The 25,433-nt window shown below is 39.7% G+C and overlaps 1 protein-coding gene across 1 annotated transcript in view; it reads left to right on the forward strand.

The window, feature by feature from the left end:
• The first annotated feature begins 1,151 nt into the window (after nucleotides 1-1,151).
• LOC135547290 (collagen alpha-2(V) chain-like) overlaps nucleotides 1,152-25,433 on the forward strand; it is a 58,987-nt gene continuing 34,705 nt past the window's right edge. The window contains exon 1 of the mRNA XM_064976134.1: nucleotides 1,152-1,424. Within this exon, the coding sequence (XP_064832206.1) occupies nucleotides 1,334-1,424 (91 nt within the window). The 5' untranslated portion in view covers nucleotides 1,152-1,333. The remainder of the gene's footprint in view (nucleotides 1,425-25,433) is intronic.

Raw genomic sequence — 25,433 nt, forward strand, 5'->3', positions numbered from 1 at the left:
CAAACTCCATGGGGACAATATTTTACACTGAATTGATGGTCATTGGGTCCCATGAAAACTTCTTCTGAGTTAAACAAATAATGAGTTTAATAAAAAAATGCCTAGGAAAGATCATAGCTCATCTCAATAATATGCTAATTCCTGGAAAGGTTACTCACGGTTTGTCTTGAATCTGACAGACGAGGCTCTACCAAATACAAGTGTAATATGCTCCTCTGATTCCAGGCCTGGTCCAGAAATATTTCCTCCCTCCTAATCTCAGCACTCAGAACCAAATAAACTCAGGCTGTCTCAAGAGACTACTCCCTCCAGTCCTTCCCTCTTTGAGGTTTGCAGATCTGAGGGAATCAAATAGGTGAAAGCAATATGGCAGAGGCTTTCCAGAGCAATGGAATGATTCTCTTGCTCCATAAGGTTGTGTGACAAATTGACAAGGCTTCCCCTTCCCCTATTGCTTCTGTAATATGCTGAGCCTTCTGAGTTCCATCTTGGATACAGCTGCTCTGCCACCTCCTCTACGTTGATATTGTAACCTAACATTGCAGGCATAGAAAAACTCTTGAGTGGATTTCCTGCTTCAGCTTTTCAGGGGAAAATGCTGTATCCCTGAAAACCGGATGTTAGCCTTTTCTGGCGAGTCTGCATCAGCTGCTGTTATTATAAAAGGAGAATCAAACTGTTATTCCTTTCATTTCTGAGGGCCCATCAATCAAAAGTCAAAGGGACCTGCCTAGGAGCATTTAAACAAAGTTATTACATGTTTTTTGTTCAGATTTCCTATCACCTTTCGACAATGATAATGTTCCATGAACTCTATTCTTGTTCTTCTAATAAAATGTTGCCTTTCAGACCCTGCTAAGTTTGGTGCCTTGAAGACAATAAAACAGCACTTTAACAGTCCTGCTTAGCAACCACTCCAGGGAGGGTGTGGGGAGGGAAGAGCAAAACAGTTTTAAACAAACAAAGCTTTTCTTATCTGTTTCTTCTCATCTTTGCTCTAATTCTGATCTTGTTGTTTAAGTAACAAGAATGTATCGTTCATCATTCAAAAGATGGGAACAAGGGTGTAGTTTTCAGAGCCACAGATGCCTGTGATTGGATGGTTATGAGAGAGGACTGACAAAAGGGGGAGGAAAATTAGGGTTGCCAGCATTCTTCTCACTTAAAGCTGTAACTACCCAAAAAAAGCACTCGTGCAGTCTGGGTTGGGTCTGCCTTGCTTGCTGCTTATTGGAAGTGTTCTCTGGCTACATGGTACAGTGATAACCTTGGCATTTCTCATCCTTTTTTCCCCGCTTTCTGCACAAGAAGAGCCCATGTCTTTGTTGTAGACATGATGAGCTTTGTGCATTCAAGGATTTGCCTTTTTCTGGCTGTCTCTGTGGCTCAGGTTTTGTTTGTGAAATGCCAGGATGGAAACAGTGGTAAGTACATCCTTGCTAATTTATTTTAACAATTAATTGCTGATTGGTGTAGCATTGAGTGTGGCTGTTGGTTCCAAGATGTGTTGAACTTTAAACATGATCTTGTTGGATTAGGACTTGATTTTTCTTCTTCTGTTGTTGAATTTGAACATTTATCTGTGAAGAGCCTCATTTGGTTCAAATTGTTGGATGTTAAGGTAGTTCTGGAGTGTGTTCTGCTAAATACAGATAACAATTAAACAATTAAACATAAAGCATAAATAATAATAATAGTGTATTACATTTGTAATGCACTTTTCATTATTCAGTGTTTTTGTTGTTGTTACCAAATAGAATATTTTTTTTTATTGAATTGGATCTGTTTTTGCCAAAGTAGATAGCAAGGACATGACAAATAGAATGTTCACCTTTATCTTTTTTTTGAGGGGGGGGGGGGGTCTTTTTTACGTTCTCATGGATAGCAGATGAAGACACAGTGTAGGTATGGAACATGTAATATACATGTCTGTAAAGGATGATTGGCACAGACCTTAACTGGCAGGACCTCAAAAATGAATTCCAGTTTTGGATGAGAGTAACTATAGTGTGGATTATCTTAAAGTGGGAAATCAGCTCTCAATCTTATACTGTACTGTCCTGTATGGACATACAGTATGTCAGTGATTGCCAGTGATGTTACATGTTAATCTAAGGTGCCAGAAGAAAGCCCTAAGAGACAAAAGAAGTGCCAGAGGACTAACTTTATTCCTCATCTCTTGTTCATTAAGTGTTACCAGCAACCAGATTTCTTTTCTCTGCGTTCTACATCTGCCATAGCTTGCATTCTAATGCAGAGTCATTGGAGCTCTCTATAGGTAGCCTACAGACTAACGACCCAGCACTTAAAAACCCAGAGCTGAGTGTCACTGTTGTAGTGACTTTATGTTTTTTAAATGCCATGATGTCATGGAATATTGTTCAGTGTATGATGTCATGAGGGGAAAACCATAAAGCAGACTACTGAAAAGGATCTTTGTGGGCCTCGAGTGGCCCCTGTTTTCAGCTCAGTGAGCTGTCAAAACAATATGTTTGATTTGTAGCTTAAGCTCAATTGGAGTTTGTTTTCCAAGTACCCATAGATACTGTATTTGTTAGATTTTTTTAAAAGTAATTCACCCAAAACATGACATCGGTGTAACCTAGATAGGGAGCCCTCTTGTGGTGGAATGAACAGAAACTTTAAAATGCCTGTTTTACGTCTGTGCATGTATGAAGTGTAATGATGTTCAACATGTCGGCACATTTTGTGTTGAGCTACTTACCGTTATTACAGTTATGTTGCTATAGAGCCATCTCTTCCATAGTATTTATTACTTTAGCTATTATAGGAATATATGGCCAACTGTGAAGCCTGACAAGATGGGAAAATAAATCTAATACTCTTGAAATACCCCATATTTAAGTAGGGCCCCTGACCTAATGCCTCTTCAAAATGGATGACTGGTGATGACTCCTCAGAGGAAAATGATCTTCCTCACATTTTATTCCATTTCAGAGCACTAGTCCCAGAGGGTCTATAGTTTTCCCCTCTGCTCTCGGTGGATGCAAGGGTTTCCATATTTGTCCATATGAAACAAGGCACTGAGAACCTGAACTCATGTTCCCACAGAACATTGACAAATTATGTCAGCCCAGGGAGAAGACCATCAAAATGTATTCCTGTCAAAGCAGCAGAATGTTGACTCAAATTTTTGCAACTAAGTCAAAAAGGAGTCAACTGCTTTTGAGGGATGTTTTAGTATATCGCTTCATTAAATTACTATGTTAAGTATAGAGAGTTGGTCAGTGTTGAATGGATTACAATCTAAGCCACTTTACATCATTATGAGCAGGAAGGCATAGCCATCCAATTTTCCAAGGTGTTTATGAGTCCTTAGAACGTCAGCAACAAATCCCTGTATTTAGAACTTTGTCATTTCAAGAACCCATCAAACTCTGTTTGACACTCTGAATCAGAACCAGACTACAGATGCAGTATCTTAATTTGGTCATACTCACAGACCAGGCAAGGAGGGCATTAATCAGAGAGGCAACAAAGAGACCAAAGATAACCCTGAATGAGCTACAATGCTCCACAGTGGAGATTGGAGTATCTGTCCATAGGACCACTTTAAGCCATACACTCCACAGAGCTTGGCTTTACAGCAGAGTGGCCAGAAAAAAATATGTTGCTTAAAGAAAAAAGTAGGGGAAGACTCCGCAAACATATGGAAGAAGGTACTCTGGTCAGATGAGACTAAAATTGAGCTTTTTGGCCATCATGGAAAATGCTATGTCTGGTGCAAACACAACACCTCTCATCACACCGAGAACACCCTATCCCCGCAGTGAATCATGGTGGTGGCAGCATCATGCTGTGTGGATGTTTTTCATCGGCAGGGACTGGGAAACTGGTCAGAATTGAAGGAAGCATGGATGGAGCTAAATACAGGGAAATTCTTGAGGGAAACCTGTTTCAGTCATCCACAGATTTGAGACTGGGACGGAGGTTCACCTTCCAGCAGGACAATGCCCCTAAGCATACTGTTAAAGCAACACTTGAGTGGTTTAAGGGGAACATTTAAGTGTCTTGGAATGGCCTCGTCAAAGCCTAGACCTCAATCCAACTGAGAATATGTGGTATGATTTAAAGATTACGGTACACCAGCGGAACCCATCCAACTTGAAGGAGCTAGAGCAGTTTTGCCTTGACGAATGGGCAAAAATCACAGTGGCTAGATGTGTCAGTCTTATAGAGACTTACCCCAAGAGACTTGCAGCTGCAATTGCTGCAAAAGGTGGCTCTATAAAGTATTGACTTTGGGGTGGTGAATAGTTATTCACGCTCAAGTTGTCCGTTTTTTATTTATTTCTTGTTTGTTTCACAATAAAACATATTTTGCATCTTCAAAGTGGTAGGCATGTTGTGTAAATCAAATAATACAAATGCCCCCAAAAATCTATTTTAATTCCAGGTTGTAATGCAACAAAATAGGAAACATGCCAAGGGGATGAATACTTTCGCAAGCCACTGTAATTATAATCCACATAACACTTCACATTTCCTGTTTCTGCAGGATTATTTTCCTGCTGTGTGAAACTGACTTTAAATTGAGATCTGTGTATTGCAATTATATAAAGATTTTATGAAAAATAAAGTCTCTAATGTGGTGACAGCAATGAGCTGCTGAATATGTTGAGGTGTTACTGAGGAAACTCTAGACACACCCAATGATTCATTGTGCTCTTTTGCACATTTTAAAGGCTCTTTGTCAAAAGTGTAAATGTATTGTATAATATTACAAGATTTGTTTTCAGTTTAGTAAGCATATAAGCATATATGATCTATAATATGCAGTGTGACTGGGTTTAATTTAGATTTTATATGGAGAAAATGCCAACTTGAAGTTCGGTGTGGTTGAATGTTGATGATAGTGAGTAATTGGAATATAACAGTAATATGTATCTGTTCTGGAAAAAAAGACTGTAACCATGAAGAGGAAGATTGTGGAGGGTATTAAAGTGTTTTTTTTAAATAAACTGGCTAGATGTCTGAGAGGAGGGAGAGACTTGGAAAGACTTTGGGAGAGTTCAAGATGAACCTTTGAAGGCTGAAAACAGGTTTAGAGCAAATGTTTGAAATCCAAATGTTGAGTTTTACAGTTTTAGATTAATGTCATACTGTATGTGTATGCGCTTGTTGGAAGTTTGCTTGCTGAAGGGTCTCAAACTCTTGATAGTCTTGTGACAAACGAGTGGTGAAAACTTGGCACACACATGCAAACACCATCGTTCCTCTGACAGGTAGATCTTTACTGGCACAATACAAGATGTCCTGTAAGTCTTTTTCTGAGTATATACTGTGCAAGGATCACTGTCCCAAGTAACCAAAAGCAGCAGTTCGTGCCCAGCAGTAGAGCTGTGAGAAGCCATTCAAGAATATGTTAGTGTGTGAACACTCCACCTCCCAAAGGGCAGACTGATACGCCCGCAAAACATTTTCAAAGATGGCCACTTAACACTGTACGTCAAAGGGAATTCACTTTTCACATTAAACCATTTTAACCCTAAAGAAAACCTTCTTTTCATTTATTTATAACTGTCTTTATACTAGATTTGTTCTTTTTTTGTGAACCTTTTGGTATTTATTTAGGACAAATGCCAAAGAGGATGATAACTTTCTCTCTCTCTCTCTCTCTCTGCGGGTAATTTGCAACAGGCAAACAAAGCTGGTATTCTGAATCAAGAAACCTATACAGTATGAGGTAACTTTGACCCGCAAATCGGTTCCAGGTGTTATTGCCACATCAGTTACAATGCATCAAATGGACGGTTTTCTCAGCAAACACTAAATGTCCAAACTTGAATTCAACCAGGTCCACCAGACACGACACTGTTTAGAACCATGTGCTGCATTTTTGCCATATGACTTGATTACATGCATCTTTTATTCCCCGTGTTGGACTAAAATAAATCCAGATTGTACTTTGTGGGTTACATCTCAACCAGAGTGCCAGATATCCTTGTTTTATCAACTGCCTGGCATGATAGCCCATGGCATTGAACCTGGATGACTCAGCGGCACCACAGACTGACGGAGCAGATAGATTTTTAATGCAGCTCGTGCCCAAGAGGCCACTACTTATAAACCAAATGATGGCAGTCAGCAAACGGTGGAGTGGAGGGGGGATGATTTCCAGATGTTAAAATAGTTGCTTTGGCAGTATTTGGAAAGTATTAAAACAAGCATTGGCTGAAAGGAGGGAGGCTGGGGAGGAAGTTATAGAGCTGATGTAAGATGTGGTGTGTCAGGGTATGGCTTGGGGCCTAGGTGATGTGGAAATTGTGGATATGTAGGTTCATTGCTTAAGGGTGGGAGCCCCCTCTCCTCTTTCCAGCTCCCAAGCCTCCACTGTTTTAAAGTGAGAAAACATCAATTTTGCACATGTTGCGTCAGCTCTGAATGGCACTTCCTTCTCAATCGTCTCTGTGATCCATTCAACAACCTGTCCAGACAAGATGGTCTGTTAGCACCTGCTTCGTTCAAGAACACAAACTGGCTGGCAAATGGTGTGCGTCTGTCGTTTTGAGTTGCCTTTGCAGGTTTTGAATGTTTATACAGCTGGTTGTATTTTGTCATAGGAGATCAGGAGGGGTGTCTGCCCTCTGGAGTTGATCCACTGGAGGTTGGCAGTCTTAAACATACTGTTCTCTTCCACTAAGCGTGTTCTCTGTTTGTCCCCTGGTGACCATTTCAAAGCCTGCGTAATTGGTTTAAATCGTCCAATTTCATGATATGTCATGTCACATTATGGGAGGTTCTGCCATGCAGGTTCAATGCTTGAGACCCAGGTAATGAGTCAGCACTAAATACCTGGGTTAAAACAGTATTTGTTTAGCTGTGCTTGGTTGAGCTTGCCTGGCATAATGAAACCAATAGAATAGTCCCAAAAGTGCCCATCTGGCACTCTGGCAGAAGTCAAATATTTTAGACACTACTTGAACCCAGTTCTGCAGCACAACTAAACATATACTTTCCTGAATTGATCATTGCAATTATTAAACCTTGTTACTATACATTATACTCGTTAGATACTGATTGTATGATGTCAGAAGTGGTTTCCTATAGGTTCTTGTCTGTACTGTGCCTTCTGTGGGCCATGTGCTGCCCGATGTTTGAGTACATGTGGCCTGCACAAACCTAAATTCTAGGCTTGATTCTGTGGTTAAGGTCTATGGTTGCTGCCTGCAAAGACTAGTAGGTGGCAATGGTCATGGTGGTCATGTTTAGGTTCCATGCTCTTGTTGTGTAGGAAACTTAATTGACAGCTGACTGGGGTTAGAGGTAGGTTCCTTCCATGTGCACGGTCCTCCTCTCGTGTGTCAACATGGAACAGTTTTAAATCGGTGGAGGCTGCTGAGGGGAGGAAGGCTCATAATAATGGTTGGAATGGCGCGAATGGAATGGCATCAGACACATTGAAAACATGTTTGCTACCATTCCACTATTCCACTCCAGGCATTACCACGAGCCCGTCTTCCCCACTTAAGTTACCACCAACCTCCTCTGTTTTAAACATATCACACATATGGAAACCTCATTTGACTCCATTCGATTAATTCCATTCCAGCCATTACAATGAGCCCATCCTCCTATAGCTCCTCCCACCAGCCTCTGCAGAGCACTTACACAGAAGAACATCTAGTGGCTCAGTCAGGTACATGACACAGTATATGACTTATGAATAAAGGAATGGAAGTCGAATGGAAGTCAGACAGACTGATCTGTGTTAGCTCCCTTTAAACTCAGCTTGTCCCCCCATGTTTGCTCAATATTTGGGTATTCATTTTATTGGCCTTAACAACTCCATTCAACTATTTAAATCAGGTGCCAGTTGCTCGTCTGTTTTCTTGCCTATGTAGGGCGTAATCTAATTTTTTCAAAGGTAAAAGTTCATAGGTGAAAGTTTACTGGCTCAAATGAAAAGGGTTCCAATGTTGTCAGTTAGCATGGCAAATGTATGACCCTTCCATGAGTAGTTTAGATTCTTCAATTACCTGAATGATTTTCACTGAGGCACTATTATGTTGGCTAATTTGCTAATGTGGACATCAAATGTAAACTCTGTTTGCATGACTTTGAGACCCAAAGAGCTATATAGACAACATAATTAGGGTCGGGACGATACCAGTATCGCATTCAATTTCGTGGCAAGGAAGCAAAACATGAAGAGGATTTAACTAAATTTAGGAAAACAGCCCTAATGTTGGAAACAAACATCATTAGTTTGTCATCCAGGGTCACATTTATTTATTTCCCAAGCTATAGTGCACAACATTTTACATATAGCAGGTTTTTAAAGGACCAAAGAGTAAGGTCTGCTTCGTGTTTTCATTTTTGCCATGGCAAAACATATTGCGATGCAGATTGCATGATTCTAGAGTTCCTGGTCAAATACCAGAACAGATTTGCCAAATGGATGTTTCGGGTGATTTGGAACACATATGTTCAGAGAATTTCTTGGCATTGAGTCAAGCCAAGAATTCCAACTGTTCTGTGTCTACTGTACTACTTCTGACTGCTAAGGTTCTGGTAGGTTGTCTGTCTGTTGTTAGGTGCCATAATGGTCCAACAGCAAGTGCAGAATACTTTACTTCTCTTCCAGTTCCAAGTATGACCGTTTCTGTAATGTCCCTCGCAATTACACTCATATGGTAGGAAAAGCAGATCCATTTCAGACTCAGCACAGAGTTAAGTACTGAGTGCTGTGACATGTAGATTATATCAGATGTGGTGAACAATGGGATTTTAGATCCATTTCTGGCTCTCATTACCATACAATGGATCTGTTAGTTGTTTAACTGTTACTGAATGACACTACTTCATACACATAATCATGAATGTACAAATGTACGATCTTAATTTGATCACTTGTTGCTGAGATATAGGTCAAATTAAGATCCTACATCTGTAATGATGCACGCATGCACATATGCACATGCACAAACACACACACACACTCATACAAGTCATGAGAGACCATTCTTTGGGGAGATGGTGTATCAGATATACATGTGTATCAGTTCTCTAAAGTCTCAATATTAAGGGAATTTAGATTCTGCAAAACTACACAACTACAATTTAAATGAAATAAACAGGATTCAACACCAGGAGTGTTAAAGGCGCTACATGTAGAATGTCTCACACATGTGGAAGCTAGGTGAATTGCAACAACACTAAAGCTAAATATAAACAACTCTCCTCCGTCCCCCCCATCCCATTTCCCAGCAATACGGAGGAACGTTTCGTGCTATCCGACATCCCAAGATTCCATCTAGCATGGACCATGGTGGAGATTATTTTACTTTCAGTTTCGTCCACCAACTTCAAACAGCCTTACAAATTATATATTTGTTGTTGACAGTGGTGGGAAAAGTATCACATTTTCATACTTGAACAAAAGTAAAGATACCTTAATAGAAAATGACTAAAGTAAAAGTGAAAGTCACCCAGTAAAATACTACTTGAGTAAAAGTCTAAAAGTAGTTGGTTTTAAATATACTTAAGTATCAAATGTAAATGTAATTTCTAAAGTATACTTAAGTATCAAAAGTAAAAGTATATATAATTTCAAATTCCTTATATTAAGCAAACCAGGCAGCACAATTTTCTTGTTTTTAAATTGACAGATAGTCAGGGGCACACTCCAACACTCAGACATAATTTACAAGTTAAGCATTTGTGTTAGTGAGTCTGCCAGAACAGATGCAGTAGGGGTGATCCGATGTGCGAATTTAACCAGTTTCCTTCCCTGCTAAGCATTCAAAATGTAAAGAGTACTGTTGGGTGTCAGGGAAAATGTATGGAGTAGAAAGTACATCATTTTCTTTGGGGATGTAGTGGAATAAAAGTAAAAGTTGTACAAAATATAAAAAGTTAAGTAAAGTATAGATACCACACAAGAAAATGACTTAAGTAGTACTTTAAACCACTGGTTATTGACAATTCGATATTAGTCCTGTATTGACACTTTGCCTGTTTGATGGTTGTCGGAGGGCGTTGCGGGATTTCTTTAAAGCTTCCGGGTTAGAGTCCGCTCCTTGAAAGGGGCAGCTCTAGCCTTTATGTCACGCCCTGGTCTATATTTATTATGTTATCTTCATTTATTGAGTCAGGCCAGGGTGTGACATGGGTTTATTTGTAGTGTGTTTCGTCTTGGGGTTGCGTGGGGTGTACAGATTGGTCTATGGCTGCCTGAGTTGGTTCTCAATCAGAGTCAGGTGATTATCATTGTCTCTGATTGGGAACCATATTTAGGTAGCCTGGGTTTCACTGTGTGTTTGTGGGTGATTGTTCCTGTCTCTGTGTTTGTTGCACCAGTCAGGGCTGTTTCGGTTTTCGACGTTTGTTGTTTTGTATTGTTCGTGTTTTTCATCATTAAAGATGTATCGAACGAACCACGTTGCATTTTGGTCCGATCCTTGTTCCACCTCTTCGTCAGAGAAGGAGGTAGAAGAAACCCGTTACACTTTAGCTCAGTTTGAATGCCTGTAATACATGGCTTCTGGTTGGGGTATGTACGTACGGTCACTGTAGGGACAACGTCATCGATGCACTTATTAATGAAGCCAATGACTGATGTGGTGTGCTCCTCATTGCTTCGGGAAGAATATTCCAGTCTGTGCTTGCAAAACAGTCCTGTAGCTTAGCACCTGCTTCATCTGACCACTTTTTTTATTGACCGACTCACTTCCTGCTTTAATTCTTGCTTGTCAGGAGGAATCAGGATGATATAATTATGGTCAGAGCTTTGTACACATCTCTGTGTGTGGAGTAAAGTGGTGTAGAGTTTTTTTTTCTCTCTGGTTGCACATTTAACATGCTGATAGAAATTTGGTAAAACAGATTTAAGTTTTCCCTGCATTAAAGTCCCCGGCCACTAGGAGCGCTGCCTCTGGATGAGCATTTTCCTGTATGCTTATGGCGGAAGATAACACATTGAGTGTGGTCTTAGTGCCAGCATCGGTCTGTGATGGTAAGTACACAGCTACAAAAAATACAGATGAAAACTCTCCACATTGATTGCTCAACTAAAAGTTTTGCGAGTATGATGCGGTACTTAGAGGTAATTTGTGGTTTAGTACGGTACCCTGCGTCACCACTTCAAGATAGCGCAAGGGGGAGTTAGAGCACTGATTATGCTTTTGGGGCCTACTGTGTCTCTAACTGACAATGTATGGGTGACATAAACCTAAATAGAAACTGATAATTGTGCACAACTTCAGTATTATGTAGCTCACACCCTACCAGTCATGTTGTACACTGCCTGAGTGGTGCAACGGTCTAAGAGACTGCATAGCAGTGTAAGCTGTGTTGCTCCAGATGCTAGTTCAATACCTGTGCTTTCCTCGACTGGGAGACCCATGAGATGACTGTGGGTTTTTGGTTTCCCTCCCTCTAAATACAGAAATAAATCGTTCTAAATAGTAATCTGGCTTTATGTATTTACACATTATTAGTAACAATGTCTCACCCCATATTCAAGAATGGTCTTTTTCTCGCCCATTTTACATTATTTGAAAACAAAATCAACTCATATATATATATATATATATATATATATATATATATATATATATATATATATATATATATATTTTTTTTTTAAACAAACAATTATTAATTTAGAATTATATAAAAGCCCCTTGGATATTCAGACAAATATATTATTAACCCTATTGTAAGCAGGACAATATATATTGGTCATGGCTCCCGAGTGGCGCACAATGGGATTGCCTTGCAGTTCTCCAGCTGTATCCAGTGAAAGTGCGCAAGGTTCAAGGCGTGAGGGCAGGGGGCACGGGATGGGCCGCAGAGCCGCGCACAGAAGACTGACCTACCCCATGGGGAAGGGAGGAGGAGGAAGGGAGAGGGGGGGTGGACACCCACCCTGCCACACTGCGTAGCACAGAGCAACACTTTAAGGGGCATTTCACTAAGAATGGCGCTGACTAGGGAAACTGTTCTTATTGCCAATCTGCGTGTTTAAACTAATAATAATAATATGTTCTATCCTGCTGATACAGCGTATAACCAGCCAGCTGTATGTTGATAATGTCGTCGTTCAGCCACGACTCCATTAAGTATAAGATATTACAGTTTTTAATGTCCTGTTGGTAGTTTAATCTTCCTCGTAGGTCATCGATTTTATTTTCCAATAATTGCACGTTAGTTAGTAGAACGGAGGGCAGAGGTGGTTTATTCCATTGCTTACAAATTCTTAGAAGGCAGCCCGACCTCCGTCCTCTTTTTCTCTGTTGTCTCTTTGAGCAAATGACGGGGATTTGGGCCTGTTTCCGGGAAAGCAGTATGTTGTTCATGTCAGGCTTGTCGAACTCGTTAAATGAAAAAAAAAGCTGTTCGCTGTTCTGATGTCCAGTTATTTTTAGTCATAAGAGATGATAGCAGCAACATTATGTACAAAATAAGTTACAAACAACAGAAAAAAACAAACATAAAAACACAATCGGTTAGGAGCACGGCGCCGTCTTCCCTCATCTTTGTATCGGTGCCATTATAGCATCCGTCACAGAAATGGCAGCGCCATTGAGGTTATCTCCATTTTATAGAATAAAATTTTCTTCTTCACGATTGGCTGATCCCTCCTGATGGCCCAGTTGGAGATGACTCCAACAGGGTCACCGGGAGGGATCAGCCAATGAAGTTGGAAGCCCCACTGAGTTAACTACATTAAAATGGTGGCAGCCTTTTGGCCACTAGAGGCCTCTATCATTCTCTATTCGCTTGCCCCAGTATGCCATTGTTAGTTGTGACCGAGGGGTAGATGACCACACTTTATAGTGATGCAAATATAAGTGAGGGAAGTTGCCGTTGTGAAACAGAAATTTGCATTTTAAATTATGATTTTGTATTGGCCCAAAAAGTTATTGTGAAACACTTTCATTCCACTATTACTGAAGATATATTATGAACGTTTTCTGAAATTACAATGCTAAAATTCTACATCTCCTTTTAAAATCAACACTTTCTTAGTGTTTATATTGATCTAGGTGTTATGAAATTTATTTGAAATTTATTTGCTATGTTCATATTTGAAATCAACACTAAGCAGTGTTGTGCTCTTAACACTCTTAACTATGCAGTTTTAGAGCTAATTTCCTGCAATTCTACACATTTAGCCATGAGGATGAGAGACCATTTAGCCAGTTTACAGCTACTATCCTGTAATTCTATATATATATATATATATATATATATATATATATATATATATATATATATATATATATATATATATATATATATATATATATTGCCACAGCTGATGATGTGTTCAACTGCTATCTGGGGGGGGTACTTTTTTGCACAATGTACGACTGTTTGGTCAGACAGTCACAAACCGATGTCCATTCATCTCCCAACAAGCAGACTAGACAGTAAGCCAGACCAATGTGAATGTCTGACCATGGAAATGTCTGCAAGTTTCGCTGTGAGTCATGGGTACTAGGAAACTAAATTGGATGATTTCACCAGAGTTGCTATGATTTGAAAGAGCCGGGCTGTTAACTGATACGTTTGGTTTGTTTAATAACTTTGAAAACCTCACAGGCTGTGTTGCCTTTTCTTATGCAGAGATGTCATATTATAACTACTTTATATGACATATTATACATGAGATGTGACATTTAACCACATGACATAGACTTATTAACCTATACAACAGCCATTAAGAAAGATTGATGGCTGTTTTCAGCGATCAAACATCTGAAAGCAGCCATTTACTGGCAAAAGAAAAGATTCAGTGAGTGAAGTATTATTGAGTGCAGCTTTTGGATGCTTGCTGTAAATGTGTGCAGTGCTCAAAACGGTTCCACATGTGTTTTCTGTGGGGAACAATTGCTTGCAAAATTGCCTCTTAATTGCCATCGTGAAAAGACAAAATATATACATTTTCCGTTCAAGCTTTGCTTAATAGGACGTGGAGGATCTCTAGTTAACACAGCATCTACACAACCGTACAGGGTTTCTGGCTCCAGTCATACACTTTATTCACCCACCCAGACTCAGGGAGGCCACTAAAGTAGTTGATATCTGGTCTGACTGATGACGTGGTCATGCTGTCTTTTCCATCCCCAGTTATGTGTGTTGGCAGGTTATTAAGGTGTGTGTGTGTGTATGTGTGTGTGTTTGGTTTTACTATCCTTGTGGGTACCAGAAGTCTTCACAAGGGTAGTAAAACAAGGAACATTCAGACATTTCGCTGGTTCCCACAAGGTAAAAGGCTATTTTAGGTTTAGGGGTTAGGTGTAGGGTTACAATTAGGGTTAGGGCTACAATTAGGGTTAGCGTATTAGGGTAAGGGTTAAGACATATGGTTGAGTTTAGGGTTAGGAGATCAGGTTAGGGTTATTGTTGGGGTTAAGTTTAGGGTTAGGTTAAGGGTTAAGGTTTAGGGTAAGGGGTTGTGGAAAATAGCATTTTAAATGGGAATCAATTGTTAAGTCCCCACAAAGATAGTAAAACAGATATGTGTGTTCATGTGTGTGTGGTTTTACTATTCTTGTGTGGACCAGAAGTCCTCACAAGGATAGTAAAACAAGGAAAACTCAGACATTTTGCTGGTTCCCACAAGGAAAAAGGCTATTTTAGGCTTAGGGGTTAGGTTTAGGGTTACAACTTTGGTTAGAATTAGGGTTAGAGGTAGGAGTTAAGGTTAGGTTTAGTGTTGGGTTGGGTTTGGTTGGGGGGGGGCTGTGCTTGTGTGTGCATCCATGTGTGCATATGTGGTGGGATAGCTCTGTGTAGCACATGTTGTCCATGGCAGATTCCTTCTATCTCAGTCCAGTCTCCTCCCCACAGGCTGGGCTAGCTCCATCACAGGGAGCCCTGTCACAGTGGCATTTCCTCTGGAAGAGTTCCGTGCTTGCTCTCTGGGATGGGGCTATTCATATCCATAGTCGTTTATCCCCCTGTAAAACCTTGGAGAGATAAAGGAAACATTTATTTTGGGTCTATGCAGATATGTGTTAAGATGATGTATTACTTAGATTCTATAATCTAGAGTTCAAGCATTGTGTTTGATTTAAGCATACCATTTGGAGCATGATATTATTGGCATACCAATCATGTTGTTTTGATTGCAACAATGTTAATGCTATTGTGAGTGGGTGAGTCAACCATTTTGGTGTATAACCTGTATCTCAGCATCAATAGGATTTATTACTGGTTATCCATGTAATTAGGTTTATTTCTAAAAAGAGATCTGGATGAACTCTCCCTTTAAAACTGAAGAACATACTTGTTTCCTAATGGGAAAAGGTCCACCCTACTCTGAATTCAGACCAGACGTTTTAGAATTGTTGAAGCTCACACAGCTGCTGATGACATATTCAGAAAATATGCAATGGCTGCTGATAGAAGGGAGGAGCTGCAGCAAACAAAGTGGAGACAACTTGCCAAGAATGAATTCAAAGTTTGGCAGTAATACATTATATTGAGAGAGTGGTTCACTTAAGTAAGTGGTGGAATATATTAATTGTTTGAATGCAAACTTTACAGTTAAGAATATTTTTTTACTTTTCATAAGAGGAGAGGAAAAGAGACATTTCCTGGCCTCCATTGAGTCAGTTCTCTTTAAGTGAGTATGTTTGGAATGTAACTTTCATGTCACTTTTTTACCTTACTTTCACTATCAAGAGGTCAGTAGAACATATAGTTTAAAATGTTCCACCCACAGCTCTCACTCCTAGAACTCCTAGAACTTAAAGTGAGTGTGTTTGTGACTTGATGTCAACATTTAAATTGACTTGATTTGCTCTCAAAACATGAAATTCTATTAAGTCCTTGTTTTGTGTTTTATGTATCTTTTTTTACTGTATCTTTATGCTATGTGGGATACTGCAATTGCAGAATCCGTGTAAAATATTGTTTTAATGCAAAAGAAATGTAAGCACCAATTGTGTGCTAGTATTTTAAAGAGAGCAATTTGGAGTCTACTCTGTATCTACAATAACATTATTTTGACTGCTCGAGATCTGTCACCACGTTTAACAGAGATATACTGTAGGACGCCGTAAACTTGAAGGGGTCCATTTACTAATAAAGTGAAAAGCATACATTATGTCACTCTCCCACCCCAGGGTTTAATTTGAGTGTCACCACAGGCAAGGGGGGCTATCACTAGATTGTGGGTTGTTGTTCTTGCAAACTACCTTCTACCTTTTATCTCTTCTTCCTTCTTCCTCCCTGAGTTTTGGTCAGAATTGCTACACAACATATTCCCCAGTGTTAAATGAACACTGAAAGTGTGGACCCTTGTAGACACTGAACAGTGTTGAATTAACACACTGCTTACTGCAAATCTTCATTTGCATATTTCCTAAAGTGCTTACCTTTTCGAATGAATTGTAGAGTGACTGAATTTGTTAGTGACAGACAAATGTTTTTTTCAGACATACATTTTCAGTCCTAAGTGAATGTTATCATGAAAATGTTATTATAATTATGAAATGTAATGTACTGGACTGTTTGGATGACTCAACAGCTGGGTTGCAGACAATGGGTTGGGTAGTTTTTTAATGCTGGGTTATAGAGATATGACCAAGTGGGTCAGCTCAAAAGACCGGATGCTTGGCTAAGTAGGGGTGTCGATATCGGTAAATGTCATTCTGATTCATCTGTCAGTAGAATTGCTATCACATGTTATGGCCGAACACAGACAATTTTGTCGCTTTAATAAAGCTTACAGTAGTGTAGGAGTTCCTTAAAAGCCTATGCAGATTCCAATTTGAAATCCCTCATCGGATAGTAACCACTTTGGTGCAATATTTAAATAATAATGGTAATTCAGTATTTCCACATTAGAGTATGTAATTTGCAATAATATTCAAGGAAAATGTTACATTGGTGTGTACGAACCTAACATGATCAACAATAATTACATTTACTCTCACGGGTGGCCAAAAATAACTAAAACCACTCTCGTAATAACCACACCTCCTGAAAAATTAACCCACATTTGGGTAATCCAAACAACTCAACATGTCGGGTTATTCACGCAATCTGTCAAATTGATGTCTTGCAAAATTATGTATAATTCCTATTGAAATCCAGCCAGAGAGTGGATATCCAAACTTGATCATTTTTAATCACCCGCAACCTGCATTCAGAAAGACTGCCAGCATTGAAAAGACTGAAATATGAGACTAGCTAAAGCATCTAATCTGGAACACCATTTCAGTAACGGATGCAATAAATCCAAGTAACATATTGGATTAGTTTAGAAAATGTATGTCATTTAGATTGGAGAAGCATAGATTAGTGAATCAGTTAATGTAAATCCCAAAACATAGATATTGAAACAAACAATTCTTAAAAATCAACCTGCAATAGAGCATGCTGTGAAATTTGTTGTGGTTTTGGTTCAACTGTTGTTATCATCACCAACACTGGGGTAATTTTACACCAGTGAGTGTTATTTAAACACTTAGAGAGGTAATCGTTATGTTTAGAGTGTAGGCCTTTAAGATAAGGCCTTATGAAATACGCATTGCATTGTGTTCAATAATAACATTTTAATGATAACATATTCACTCAGGTTCTCACTTGAAGTCCATTGGACTGAAAATGGATGAATGCAACAGCCATGTCTCTGTCACTAACAAATACAATTATTAGTAGTACCGCTGCATTTCACTCGAAAGGCAAGACACTAGGAAATAAAGCTTTACACCAAGCAGTGTGTTAATTTAAAACAATTTCAGTGTTAATTTAATGAATGAATCGTTATGATTTAACACTGGAGAATTTGCTGTGAACAAAAAGCATTCCCATTCATTCCTAGACTGTGCATGACTAAAGTGCATGACTGAAGTGCATGAACGTGAATGACTAAAGCGTGCAAATTTGCGGTGCAGTTGTGAGATGTAAATATTTAGAGCACATCTTTGCCTAGCCCTAGGTTGTTCTGAGCAACACACTGTAATGTAAGTAAGTGGCATTACAAACCAGCTGCATCAACTCTGCTAGCTTTCAGACCTATCAAACAAAGAGAGATGGAATGGAAAAGAGGGAGAGAAAGAGAGGGCGAGACCAAGATAATTAGCATTAGAAGGAAACACCAGGCAAGGATGATTCCCTCGCTAGGGAGAGAATATAGCATTATTTAATTATTGCGCCTAGGGGTCAAACGAAAGGTGGTGGAAGTACAGTGTATGTTCAATAGCCCAGGGATGTTTCCCATGACATATATACGGTGCCACATAAAACAGCTCGAAGTCTGTCCCTCCAAAAATAATGATTATGATCGAATATGTGATTTCATCTTTTGACTGGAGTTTAGCTTATTCAAGGTTTAATTAAGAAGTATAGCCAGATAGAGGTCCAGCTTGAGTACATTCTCTGCAGTTGTAGTTCTTTGTTCCAGAGAAGGACAATTACGAATCCACACAGAAACGTAGACAGCTCTGTGAACAAATCAAGTCCTTTGAAAATGTTTTTAAAAAACTCTGATTTGTTGTCTGCTTTGTGGCATGCATAAAGAGGGTTTGAGGTCAGCTGGAGCAGCATTACCACTGTAAAAATCTATGATTGGTTTTATCCCAAGGATCAAATAGATGCTAATTACACAGTACTTACTATGTTCTTAGTTCAGGGAGGCCAATGATCTGAAAAACCCTATTGTAGAAGTAGGCCTAATAGAAGACAGGGCAGCCGTTTTCTTGAGGGATGAGTTGCAAGAGCTGCTGCTCTGTTATAAACACACTGGTGATTGTTTACTTTTCCTATTGTCAATGATGTTTCTGGGTAGCATGTGAGCCATTTTGTTTGGTGTCAGTTGACATATTATATCCTAGGATGCGGGACATCAGTTCCCATGACTGACATGTTTTCTTAGCCATTCAGTGTTATTGTGTCATTTAGAATGGTATCACCCTCAGCCTGATGACATGGTGCTGGTAGTGCATATTCATTATATATATGTGTTTGTGTTTCTACTGTATATCAACTAAAGACATTGGGATGTTCCTAAATAATAATCCCTGGTAGCCATAATGACTTCCCAACTAACATTTAAAATAGGACAGATGACAAACTATATGTTGTAGAAAGAGACCGTTATAGGTGGAGTTGTTAGGGAAGGATCAAGTGAAGACAGGATTATCTTTCAATGATCAAATCATATAGATTTATGCTTCTATCCCCCTCAGTTGTTCAAGTTCAGTGAGTTGTTTCAGTGAGTGTTGCAGTGAGTTGTTGCAGTGAGTTGTTGCAGTGAGTTGTTGCAGTGAGTTGTTGCAGTGAGTGTTTCTGTTAAGATCTCCATTGATATCAAACACTTACTCTCACTCCATTTTGTATGTAAAAAATATGTGCAACATCGCGGTAGACATCCCCTTACCGTTCCTCTTCTTCGCTGTAGAGCAGAGAGTTTATTCTCCCACATCTGGATATGCACTTAGTTGATATAAAACACCAGGATCCCGTGACCTTGTGTATTTGTTAAAGTGCCGGCTGGTAAACTGGAATGTGATACGTCACCATGCAAAGTTTCCTTTGCATTGTGGGTTGTCCTCATTTGGCACTAAATCGGAAGAAATTAACTGAAACTGGGAGGAGCTACCTCCAATAAGAAACATTCATTTAAATGTTCTGTCCCAAAACATTTTTTTTTTTTAAGAATGAAAAGAAAGTCTATCACATGCAGGGTAGCCTAGTGGTTAGAGCGTTGGACTAGTAACCGGAAGGTTTCAAGTTCAAACCCCCGAGCTGACAAATCAAATCTGTCGTTCTGCCCCTGAACCGGCAGTTAACCCACTGTTCCTAGGCCGTCATTGAAAATAAGAATTTGTTCTTAACTGACTTGCCTAGTTAAATAAAGGTAAAATAAAAATAAATAAATGCCCTAATATATATGAACCTGGTGTGATGTATGGACTGGCTGGGTTCTCATGCATGCAAGATGGAAGGAAGAAATTGAGCTTGAAATCACTATTGAAGTAAGGTGCAAGTTCATTCCAGCTGTGTCGTAGTCATTGAGGTGCTTGTTATTGGTTTTTAAGGTGTACATTGTGTCTGTTGATATGGTGCTTGCAGTCTTTGAGGCTCAATTGACACCAAATGAATTGTTGTGTCTTGAGTTTGATTCAGAAGGTCTGTTACAGGACTTGTATGTATTCACAAAGAGAGAAAACGTGCCCAGCTACACTTAAAGAGTGTCAACATGTTCTGCTTGGTTTGATCTAGTGTACGAGTGGACACCACCTGAGAGGATGTGGAAACCACATGTTTTACTGCTAACCCGAACACTGTAGAAATAACACGTGGTAACAAATCAAACAGGTAGTCTACACCTGTGGAAACAAAAGAACATCTTGTACCTGTATATGGTTAGTTGTTTTCACACCAAAAATGTATGCAAATGATGGTATGACAATGATATGACAAATTGTAAGATATGCCATTTAAGACCACCTTGGAGTGAAATGTGAAATTGATTACAGTAATAGACATGCAAAGTATAGCACAGCTGGTTCAGGTTATGGAGTGTTTAATAAGGGCTTTTACATAGAGATTAATTATATACTTTGATCTGGAATTCTTCTTCATGCCTGCTTTCATGTGCCAGGTGTGTTATAATACCATAAATGATATGTTATATGCTCAACATCATTGGCTTTGTGGTCAGAGCGCTGTAATTCATCTGAAAGGGAAAAAGCAAACACACAAACCACACACTGTTACAGAGTGAACCAAATGCCATTGTGAGGTAAACCACATGGCCAGATAAGGTTGATGTCAAGTTGATGACTTGAACATTTGATTATTTTCAGCAACTGGCATATTGTTGTGCCTTGCTAGTAGAAGTGTGTACATATGTAGCTATTACTATTCTCCCTTTTGAGCACTGCTGGTTTGCAGTTGGATGGTTTGCTGTACATTGGTCTAAACTCACTGTATTTTGCAGAAAGCTAGTAGTGCAAAAGAGAAAACCTAGCTTGTTACTGTAGCTTCCAGTCATGTTTGATATGATTATGTGAAGGATTTATTACCATACTGATCTCATCCCACAACCTTCCTCAGGCGCCATTACTTTCTGTTCTGGCTTGCTAGGGCTGTATTTTTAATCCAGTGTAAGTATATGTTATAGCCAACTAAATAAGTTTTACACATATTATAGTTACTCGAGCCATCTTCGAACCCCACAGTATTACTGTAAATATTCTGCATCTAATTAAGAGGGACATCTCAGTGTCGCAAACCTGGGTTCAAACAGTATTTAAATTATTTGTAAGATTTGTAAGTCTTCGACCGTTTCCTTGAGCCTGCTTGAAGTGCCTGGAGGCAGTGTTTGCGCTTTTAGGACTATGCCATTTTTCCCAGGGAAAGCTCAATGAAGCAAAACACAAGTAATTGTTAGATTTCAATACTATTTAAACCCAGGCCTGCAGTGTAGACAGTACTTGACCACAGACGAGCTCTGTGGAACAAAGACAATTGAAAACTAGAAGTCAGTAGAAGGGGGATAGGAGTAATTAGAATGACTGCATCCTCCCAGGCAAACATGGTTGGAACCACTCGAGGGTTTCATTTTTCTTTAAAGGAAGCCCCGGCCATCGGGGACAGCTCCAGAAGAAAAAGAAGCACAGACATATAATCAGCTACTTATTCATTTAACTCCTCATCCCCATCCCTACCCAAGCCTAACCTTGTTTGTGGAACGGAAGGGAAGGTGAAGTGCATGTTCAAACCAGAAGCAACAGTGTTCTGTTGTGCCAACAAGGTTTCCCTATAATCCCCAGCTCTCATACCTCACAACTTTGGAATATGAAATAATGGTGTCTTTTATTACACACACATTACTTCATAAAATGTTTTTAACCTTCTGAAGGGAGGCAACTCCTCTGGACACCCCTAACAAAGCTCAGAGGGCCTGCTTTCATAGGGTTTATGTGCACTTTGAACTGACACTATGTAGTAACTTGTTGCTGACAAGACATTTCAGAGTCCTTAACACCAATTTCAACACTGAAAATGCAAAGGCAGTTGATGGTTACACTTTACACACGGTAAATGTCATTTAAGTGATAATCCCAGATAAGCTGATGTTTGGAGGATATATAGGCCCGAGACCAAATCGAGGACCGACAAACCGTGCCAATATATCCTCCAAACACTGGCTTCGAGGGCATTATCACTTTTATATAACGGGTTACCAGCATTTTCAAATAGTGATTGACATATTTTCATCAAAAAATGTATTTGTATGATTTTATTCATACTATTTCATCTTTCCACAAGATATAGACCTGACACAAATCTAGGGTTGCTACCCAAGCCAGCTGGTATTTCATTCTATTGGTTTGGTTGCCAGAGACGCTACCCAGTTGTTCAGTATTTATTGTTCTGTATCCAGTCGTTCGTTCTAAATGTTCTATTGCCATACTGGCTAGCAATGTTCTTATCCCTTGGCTTGCTAGCAAGCCAACTACGGCTAATTTACAGACACGTCAAACACTACTGCAAGAATAACAGAAATGTAACTGCATTTGCATTTGTTTAAGCTGTTTTCTTGTGACATTTATTTGAATACATCCATAACAATGAGCTAATGATGCGATATTTCACCTGGCATAGAAAAGTGCTCTCTCATCAGGACACTGTTGTTCGGAGCTATCCAACATCGCAGCTAACACAATCACTTCAAACTGAAGCTGGAAAGACTGCAAACTAGCTGCATCTCATTTAGTTTTACTTGTTTTCTATTGCCGTTTCTTTGTATATATCCATAAAAATGATGCTGATTCATGATTTCGACTGGCTGAGAAAAGCCAGTCGAAGTCCCTACCCCTACACATTCATTACTATGGGACAGTTGGAGATTGAATTTCAATATTTAAACAATGTTGCAAATGTTAGGGAGATAGACAGCAAGGTTTATAAAAATCTTTGCTACTGAAAACCAATTGCTAGTCTAAAAGAAATGGGAGAAAATATCTAGATTGTCACGAACCTCGCCGAGGATGCTGCCTCTTCCTGTTCGGGCGGGGCTCGGCGGTCGTCGTCGCCGGCCTATTAGCTGCCATCGATTTCCTTTCCATTTGTTTTGGTTATTGGGTAATTGGGTACACCTGTTTTGTATTAGGGTTTGTTTGTAGGTTATTTAAAGGCACTAGGCCCGCTGGGTATTTGTGCGGGCTTGTTTTTTGTTACTCTGTGTTGGATGGTGGTGTTTTGTTCATATCCTTATTCGCCGGACTATTTCTGTCCTATTGTTTGGATTGGCAAATTATATACGCCCTGTGTGTTGGCGTAACCGTTTTTGTTGTGCTGGGGAATAAATTTGACAAAACGACTGAACCCTGCTCTCTGCGCCTGATTCCACCCACCACTCCTAGTTATCGTGACATAGATGCTTTTTACAGTGGTGATCAAGTTTATTAAATTGCCTGGCTAGGCTGATGAGACAGTGGATTGTACAGTGAGATGGAATAGAGTAAATAGGCAACGTTATCGCTTTAGCTGGTGGTAACTTGTGGAATAGACACCGGATGAAATTTGATTTTAACCAATCAGCATACAGGATTAGACCCACCCGTTGTATAAAAAGGCTTAATGAAGCCTTCCAAAGCTGCACACATAATACTCCGTCTGCCACATGGCAATAATGCCAGGTGTAAGGACCTGTCATATCGCCCTTTATAGTATGGCATTTGCTTTTAAATTATTTGTGAAACATCTACCTAGGTGTTAAAAGTGGTTATGAGCCTTCAATAAGCTTCATAGATACAATTGTGACCCAGTTGTTTGTGACCAACCACTGTCCTAGATAGCATTTTCAGTGAACCAATGACAGGAGGGTGTCAAAGGGGAGGAGGAACTGGGAGATTTATGTAGGCTCTGACACCAGAGGGTTCAAAGCAGGCACCACAGAGGCCGCAAAGCCATCCAGCATCTGTAACTCATCTGCATGACTTGGAAAAAGCAGGCAGTACTCTGACAGTATTCCTACAGGATCAACACTGTCAGCAGGAACACTCTGGTCTTCCTAAATGGCAGATCTGTTCAGGCCTACAAAGAAAACAAACAATAATCAAATTATTAAGTCATATCAAAAGGATTAGGCTGCATCTGACACCTGACAGAGCATTCGGGACATCTTGCTATTTGAACAAGAGTAAGCCTACTATCTGAAACAGTTTGGCTGGCATTGAGTCTTTTTTGCTTTTGGGAAAGAGAGAGTTGAGTTTAAATAACTCATTGTTTCCATCAGGTCATTTTGTAACCTCTACACTTCTGGCTGTAATAGTCTACTCCCCAAACACAGTGCGTTATAAGTATTTCCACATTAGCGAAGGAAAATCCATGAAGTACCCATTTTAACCTTCTGACACATTCACTGGAATTTGATCATAGATGTTTGACTTTTTTTTTACCTTTATTTAACTAGGCAAGTCAGTTAAGACCAAATTCTTATTTTCAATGACGGCCTAGGAACAGTGGGTTAACTGCCTGTTCAGGGGCAGAACAACAGATATGTACCTTGTCAGCTCGGGGATTTGAACTTGCAACCTTTCGGTTGCTCGTCCAAAGCTCTAACCACTAGGCTACCCTGCCGCCCCGTTGTTCAAGTTTGGATGCTGCGGTTCACTTTTAAGGTTACTACAAGCTCCACCCCATTGATCTACAGCTGAAGTCGAAAGTTTACATACACTTAGGTTGGAGTCATTAAAAATCGTTTTTCAGCCATGACACACATTTCCTGTTGACTAACTATAGTTTTGGCAAGTCGGTTAGGACATCTACTTTGTGCATGACACTAGTCATTTTTCCAACAATTGTTTACAGACAATACCAGGAAATTATGTCATGACTTCTAATAGGCTAATTGATTTCATTTGAGTCAATTGGATGTGTACCTGTGGATGTATTTCAAGGAATACCTTCAAACTCAGTGCATCTTTGCTTGACATCATGGGAAAATCTAAAGAAATCAGCCAAGACCTCAGAATTTTTTTTTTTAGACCTCCACAAGTCTGGTTCATCCTTGGGAGCAATTTCCAAATGCCCGAAGGTACCACATTCATCTGTACAAACAATAGTACACGAGTATAAGCCCTATGGGACCACACAGCCGTCATACCGCTCAGGAAGGAGACACGTTCTGTCTTCTAGAGATGAAAGTATGTTGGTGCGAAAAGTGCAAATCAATCCCAGAACAACAGAAAAGGACCTTGTGAAGAAAACCGCCATAAAAGAGCCAGACTACGGTTTGCAACTGGACATGGGGAGAAAGATCATACTTTTTGGATAAATGTCCTCTGGTCTGATGTTACAAATATAGAACTGTTTGGCCATAATGACCATCGTTATGTTTGGAGGAAAAAGGGGGAGTCTTGCAAGCCGAAGAGCACCATCCCAACCCTGAAGCACAGGGGTGGCAGCATCATGTTGTGGGGGTGCTTTGCTGC

Source organism: Oncorhynchus masou, chromosome 10, assembly GCF_036934945.1.
Source record: "Oncorhynchus masou masou isolate Uvic2021 chromosome 10, UVic_Omas_1.1, whole genome shotgun sequence".
NCBI classification, from domain to species: Eukaryota; Metazoa; Chordata; class Actinopteri; order Salmoniformes; family Salmonidae; genus Oncorhynchus; species Oncorhynchus masou.